The 7,333-nt window shown below is 49.3% G+C and overlaps 1 protein-coding gene across 1 annotated transcript in view; it reads right to left on the reverse strand.

Annotated features, from left to right (window-relative positions):
- The window catches only part of LOC135815115 (unconventional myosin-Id-like), a 17,566-nt gene extending 11,874 nt beyond the window's left edge, over window positions 1-5,692 (reverse strand). Inside the window, exons 1-8 of the mRNA XM_065328355.1 lie at window positions 5,107-5,692; window positions 3,685-3,781; window positions 3,337-3,502; window positions 2,408-2,461; window positions 1,650-1,745; window positions 1,219-1,338; window positions 758-887; window positions 195-256 (exon numbers count right to left, since the gene is read on the reverse strand). Of these exons, the coding sequence (XP_065184427.1) occupies window positions 195-256; window positions 758-887; window positions 1,219-1,338; window positions 1,650-1,745; window positions 2,408-2,461; window positions 3,337-3,502; window positions 3,685-3,781; window positions 5,107-5,479 (1,098 nt within the window). The 5' untranslated portion in view covers window positions 5,480-5,692. The remainder of the gene's footprint in view (window positions 1-194; window positions 257-757; window positions 888-1,218; window positions 1,339-1,649; window positions 1,746-2,407; window positions 2,462-3,336; window positions 3,503-3,684; window positions 3,782-5,106) is intronic.
- Window positions 5,693-7,333: the final 1,641 nt, after the last annotated feature.

Genomic DNA, 7,333 nt, shown 5'->3' on the forward strand with positions numbered 1-7,333 from the left:
GAAAGCGACAGACTGCTGGTCAAACGGGCTCAATGGGCACAGAATGCAACTTTGAAAGAATGTACAAGACCACTGCTGAAATGTACAAGACCACTGCTGAAATGGAATATGGATTGCTCTAGCATGATCCACATCATCGTGTGTTACCTTGGCATGCAGTACTTGCAAAACGTTGCAAAGAAAGTTGTTTTTACCTGTGCGAGGACATCACGGCGTCGGACTGCTTCTTCAATACGAATGCGTACCTCACCATTCACTGAACACGAGAACACATTGACAGCCACATTGTACATGTAGAGATCATGGTAAGCCGGATCAGGACAAGTTGCAAATCAACTAATCACTATTCTTGTGCTGGACAAGACTGATGTGCGCTTGATGACACCGGTACGTAGACTGCGTATGTATGCTCTGTATTTACATGCCATCTCCATTGACGGCTTCGAGCAAGAGTCAACTACCATCCAGATAAAGACTTCTACTTGCTACCTTCATGCTACATGTACCCGTGTATGGTGTTACTTCTATCATGCAGCTTAGATCCTGTGTGTGTGAATTCCCACCACCAGCACATACAGAGGCCATATCCATATCCAGGCCATATCCACCTTCACCGGAACCTCACCAGTGCCTGTCTGCGCTTGCGACTCATAACATCACCCAAAGCACGTCAGTATGCAGGTACTACCATAGAACCATAATACAATTAATAATCATTATTCATCGTATAGAGCAAGCATTATCACAGAACCCTTACGTCCTTGCTGGAAACACAGGAATTGCTCAATGTCGACTTCCTCCAAACCAAGGAGAGGTGACAGCGTTCTGAGCAGAGGTCTATTGAGTACGGTCGAGCCTTCATTGAACTTCTCAAACTTCAGCTGACCCTGCACAGCACGTGTACCAAAGAATGCACAAAGTGTTAGTAGTGCACATGTACTTGAAACCACATGTACATTCGTATGCAGAAAGGCCTAATACGAAGCAACAGATTAGCGTGCCATTGATTACAATGTGTAGGCGTGTGTGCGTGTAAGGAGGCGGAGGTTGGTGCCCGCTTGCGCACGCGGGCACCCACATACTCATGCACGGCACATACACTAACCAAAGCGGTACCAGGCTGAATTCATGCAATACGTACAGCATATTATACATGTAGGGAATTGGGATTATCTCGCCCAAACACACCCACTGTTCCGCAGAGCTAGTAGTACTTACCAAGTGCAGAATGGCTGCTAGTAGCTGCCACAGAGCGCTGACATGTGCCTCACCCAGACCAATTGCTCTTAGTCCGTCCAGGACAAATGCAAAGTCAGATTTGTCCGTGGCACCAGCAGTCTGAAAGAAAAAAACAGCACAGCGAAGTATTGCCTGCCTTTCATTACATAGCCAAGGACAGGTAAAGTGCATGTCCACCAGGTACACAGGACATCTATGGAAGGAAAATAGACCTCGTCAGAGAGCTATTCTCCTTCACAGTTTCATGGAAAGACCAGCATGTTGACCAGTACAAGCGCCAAGTGAAGACGTTGTGTGCTTTACAGCTGATGCACGCACTGCAGCAGGGAGCTGAGCACCACACACAGTCAACGCACTGCAAGGAACTAACTTGAGTATCAGACACGCAGTAAATGTGCACTGCTACTTACCGATGGGCCACCGCTCCGTGCTAGATACTGGTAGTTGGAAGCATCCGACTTCAAGAAAAGACTTCTCAGCAGCTGGCCAGGAGCACCTTTCAAGAGCTGCAAAGGAATACATCATCATACACGCAGACACTTATTGCATAAACTGTGGGAGTTTGCAAAAAAATACTGTAAGTTCGATAGCGAATGCCAGCAAAATCGCCAAGGTAACTTGGTAACGACATGAAACAGTGATCCATGCATGCACCGGTAAGATAGTGAGTGCATGGGCGGGTGGTGTTCACAAGCACATTCGACTCAAACACAATGCCGAGCCCATGATCAACATAAAACTAGGCCGAGTCCACTGCAACTCAGGCTCCGCTCCCCATGTCAGTTTGCATCACACAATCGACCCATAGCATAGCTGAGTGCAGCCACAGTGACCCAGTGTCATACACCAGCGGTAACAATCAAAATGACCATACTAGGAACAGTAGGTTTTGAATCTCAAGTTTAATCATACCAACACTTGCTGCGGCCACAGTGAAGAAATGCGCACAAACCTCCAGCTATGCACACAAAGACCGGGTCCAGAAGCAAACAGTCTCAAGGGCCTAGCACATGTTTAGGATGGAACGGGTATGGTTGTTTGCACAGTTTCTGTAGCTAGGTTAAAACCTAGTTACTAGAACTTTGTGTCCATCAGAAATGTGTGCATCTGACATCACATTGACACTGTGAATGTGGTCCATATCTCGGAGAAGCCTCGAGGCTCTTACCTGGTAGAATATGTGAAAGTTCCGCTCTCCAACTTTCCGCTGTGTCACACGGTTCTGTGCAAAACACAAACACATCCCCATACATACACACATACATGCACACACACACACACACGTACGCCCACACCCACACACACACACACACACACACATGAACAGGCAGAGCATCAGGATACGGCACTGCGGTGCTCTACGGGGCAGTGTTCCACATAACGGCCATGTCAAGGCCATGTGTGACACAAATTAGTGTTCCGGACCCATGGGATGCATGTACATACGTGTGGTACGGCTCCAGATGTGGTGGTTGAGAGGTGAGATGGAATTAGCAGTAAATACACATACCGTCAATCTCGCGAATAGCAACCACAGAGATAACAACAGCTTGCGAATAGCAACACTATCTTCAGACTTCGAAATGGTAGCCATTAGTCTCAATAAGTTCAACCTCTAACACGGATAGGGACAATTTGCAAATAACAACACTTCTCTCATGCCCAATGAAGGGTTGATAATCACAAGGTTGGTTCAGTTCATAGAGTTGATTGACAAACACAGTGCCATTAGTTTGACAGCTCCATCACTGGCAGTATCAGGGGCATAGGCCGGTGAGCATTTCAAGTGGTTCCCAGCAGCTATCTTGATTCTACATGCTTGGTGTCAAAGTAGTACCCATCAAGCCGGTTCCGAGACAGGTACATGTGCTGCCCCAAAAAGGGGTATTATTGCCCCAGAACCGGCTTTATGGATACTATTTATAAACCCTGCACAATACTGTGGTAAGATATTGTTCTAGTTGGTGACAAAGTTGATGGCATCGCCTGGCTAGTCCTGGGCATGCCATCAACCAGTCGGCCTGTACTCCCTGTCCGTGAGTGCCCTGAGTGCCCTGCACTCAATGACTACCAGTACACGTCTGCAGTATGGCTCACCCTCTCCAGCATGTAGTGGATAACCTTTGCGCCGATCAGATGGCCGCGGAAGTCAAACACCGTCCCTATCGTCTTGCCAAAGCGACTGGAGTTGTCGTTTCTCGTCGTCGCTGCATTTCCAAACGCGTCTAGCAGTGGCCCAATTACAACAAGAAGATTTCCTAACCTGAAGCGGAGGAACATGAATGCAGAATATCCAGAACACACACATACACATCAGAAGGGTGATGGAGCTTTCACAGACACATCCGGGAAATTTACCCACAATATAACACACAACATCACTGCATTGTTCCTGACAGGCATGTGAGCGACGTGCTAACCAGCCGCACATAGCACAGCACGTACCGCTTATCGTCACCATCGGCACGACAAACCGGACTGAAAGAAGCTAAGTAACCTAAACACGCCTTGCAGCATACTGTCTTCCCAGCACCGCTTTCACCTGCAACACAAACACATCATGTACACACACATACATAAGTATGCACACGCATACACACACAAACACACACACACACACACACGCGCGCGCGCGCGCGCGAACATTCATCAAAGGGAAAGGAGACCATTGGAGAAAGAGAGTGTGTACATATGTGTGTGTGTGTGTGTGCGTGTGTTTGTGTGTCTGCGTGTGCGCGTGTGTGTTTGAGTGTATGTGTGTATATAATTATGTATGTGTGTGTGTGTGTGTGTGTGTTTGTGTGTGTGTGTGTGCATGCGCGCGCGTACGTGCTCGCACATGTGTGAGAAACAGAGAGAGGGGAAGACAGAGTCAGACGGAGAGATGGATGGATGGATGGAGGGAGAGAGAGAGAGGGAGAGAGAGAGAGAGAGAGAGAGAGAGAGAGAGAGAGAGAGAGAGAGAGAGAGAGAGAGAGAGAGAGAGAGAGAGAGAGAGAGAGAGAAGAGGGAGAGAATAAGATGCTTTGAAACTAAATTCCAGACGAGCGCTGATGGGCTTTTATTGCCATGGCATGTGACATGATAGTGCCATGCACTACACTGAACGTCTTAATGCACGATCCTTTTTGATCTGCACTGATTATGAGGTTAACGATATCCACAGAAAGGAGACTTTGCTCAAATGGACCTGAGCCCCGAACTCGCACTACAGCCTCTACATTGTACCTCGAAGCATGTATCATCCGCTTGCTCTCACACATGCACGTGCGTCTGACGGAAGGGACAGACACAAGTGCTCATGGACATGTACACATTGCTGCTAGAGCCCGCTGTCCACATTGTGATGTGCGCAGCACAGGCACACACACACACACGTGTGTGCTTCAGACACTGCTACACACGGCAGCAGGAAAGCACACCCGGCATGGGTGCAGCAATAGGCATGCACCAGTGTGTGTATGTTAGTGCATCATGTGTGCATATGTTAGTGCATCGTGTGTGCGTGCTTCATGAGTATTTCCTCATCCTAACATTTTGACTCGGTGCAATGTTGATGACCCAAACGCATTACTATCAACCACTCCACTGCATGGGTGAGCGGTAGATCTTCGCCAACATGTGCATATGGCGGCGTGACATACTCGCATGCATGCTCGGCCCTCTACCAATCAATGCGTGCGTACTGGGGCAGTCCAGCTGGTGAGGGCGGGCGGGTGTGCGGGTAGTTCCCCCAAACCCCAGGTCCTGCGTGTATGGGTGCTGAGTAGACGCCATGGTGTTGGAGATACGTGTACATGTACATGTAGCTGATTTTCTGTCCAGTCCTGTGCATGATAGTGTCTAGATCCTCTAGTCGTGACTTACCAGACAAAACTATGCATGCATCACGGCCAAAGCGAGTGAGCCGTGCATACGCACGCTGCACGACGGACAGGAGAGACTTGTGAATACCATCTAGCCAGATGGGGAACACCGACGGACTGGCCGACACTGCCTGGCCAACAGAGCGGCCAGCAGCGCGACCCAGCGACAGTTTCTTCGGAGCGGCGCTTTCCTTTTTGACGGCGGAGGAGTAGCTATGCAGTACCAGGATGGAGCTTGAGTTGATGTGCACGCAAACTGGTCCGCCACTACCGAAGTTCTCCTTCAGGATAGGCACCAGGTCATCGACGCTGTGAATCTTCGTAACGTGTCTGGCCAGTTCCTTCTCCCATCCCGACGCCTCCAAGTCGCCCATCGGGGCACTCTACCAGCAAAAGTGCTGGGTGCCCCCTACATCCACTGGCTCCGCTTCTCCTTACATTGACCTAGATTCGCTGAGGCTTGGCGCATCGTCGTCCTACTCCGAACGGCCATGCCTATAGCTACAGGGGTTCTGCGACATTGCTCCACCATTCGATAAAATATTTTGATACTACACACCATCCGCGTTCACGAGCATTACTATTAGTATTAGCATGCATACACGGGTACACAAATTGCCACCTCCGTAAAATAGCGAGTCTTTGCCGATTTGCACAGTGCGAAAACCAAAAAAAATCATCGACGCGCCACTTTCCCTGTACACAGCTAAACCGTAACTAAACGGTTACTACACGGTAGCTTTGTACTCGTGCCCAGCTTTTCGGGTGCGGCGCACACATTTGAAAGAGACGACGGTTGCATACATGCAGATGTGCATTTGTGCAAACCGCAGGCGTGACCCTCAGCCTTTTCTGGTGGAGGGAGGTGGTCGAAGGTCTTGGCGGCGACGCCGCTCAGTTGGATTCTAACTCCGCTGGGGACACTTCGCTTTGCTCTCATTGTTTGCCTGACGATCGCCTTGCTCCTCCGCTTTGCGTCACCAGGTCACTGCTTCTTTTTCATAATGATTTGTCCGATTCAGCGTGTTTTCTCCAAAGCAAAGGCAAAGGGTCCGTGAGTGACTAGCTTTGTGCTGTACTAGGCTATTTTTAGACTGTGTGTGCACGCTCACGTGGAAGCGATGTACATGTACATGAATGACTGTGTACTCGTCGGTGGGTTGTGTAGTCTAGTCTGGGGCCTGAGTGAGTAAGTGAGTGATGACTGATGAGTGATGTTACTGATGTACGTACCGACGTCCTGCGCTGCTCAGAGTCATATCAGTGATTTTATTAAATTTTGTTTTGCTGCTGCTGCTGGTGCAGTGGTGGATGAATGAAACATGTGCACTGCAACGGAGCTGCTACTACATCGATTGTACTCAGAAGTCAAAGACAACGGGGCAATGTCGCAACCTTGGTTTGGCTTGGTCCCTATCGCTATGCCTATGGCCGTATGGGCCTAGAACTGACCTAAGGAATGATAAAATACCTACGCAGGCTTTCAAGATCAACGGTCAAGTCCTTTCGGCTCGTCAGGGTTCATGCATGGTCCAGCCATAGGTGCCACCAACGCCTCAATTACAATATTGCGTCAGTTTTGACTTGGGTGTCGTCGAGATTGCAATGATTCAATCCGGCATTGTGTAGCTACGTAGAGCGGCTAGAGCTGATTGAGTATTCTGCTCTATTCGAGTCTGTACTAGTACTGGTGAGACTTCAGTCCCATCCGGTCTAGTCATGCCTGGACCATACACATAATCATTACATCGGTGTCTGCTCGCCGCTCGTAATATCTGCCACCGTTGCACCGTTCTGACGCAGTGACGGTTCATGGGCCATGATACCCAAAGGGCCAAGACGGCAACACTGCCTCGATCCTGAAGCGAAAGGGTCTGACTCTGTCTGAGGTAGCGGTGTGAGATAACCATGATAACACTATAGAACTGTAGTGTGGAAATGTACCACTCCGACTCGCATTTTGATCACGATCACTATTTTTAGTGTGCAGGCATTGCGTGTCTGCGATCGCGACTGATCCCCGTCTACAGTACAGGCCAAACCAAACTTCATTCTTGGGGAAAGGGAAGCCGTGCCAGTGAAATTCTTTCTAGAAGTGTGCAACGCCTTCCGCCTGGGCTTCGCTTTTTGCGGAATGAACGGCAACACAGGCGTGACAGGGTGCGGGGACAAACTCCGGGCATGCCGGCAGTCACAGTGACCAGGTGACTATTTTCATGAACAGAATG

This window comes from Sycon ciliatum, chromosome 4 (assembly GCF_964019385.1).
Source record: "Sycon ciliatum chromosome 4, ocSycCili1.1, whole genome shotgun sequence".
Taxonomy (NCBI): Eukaryota; Metazoa; Porifera; class Calcarea; order Leucosolenida; family Sycettidae; genus Sycon; species Sycon ciliatum.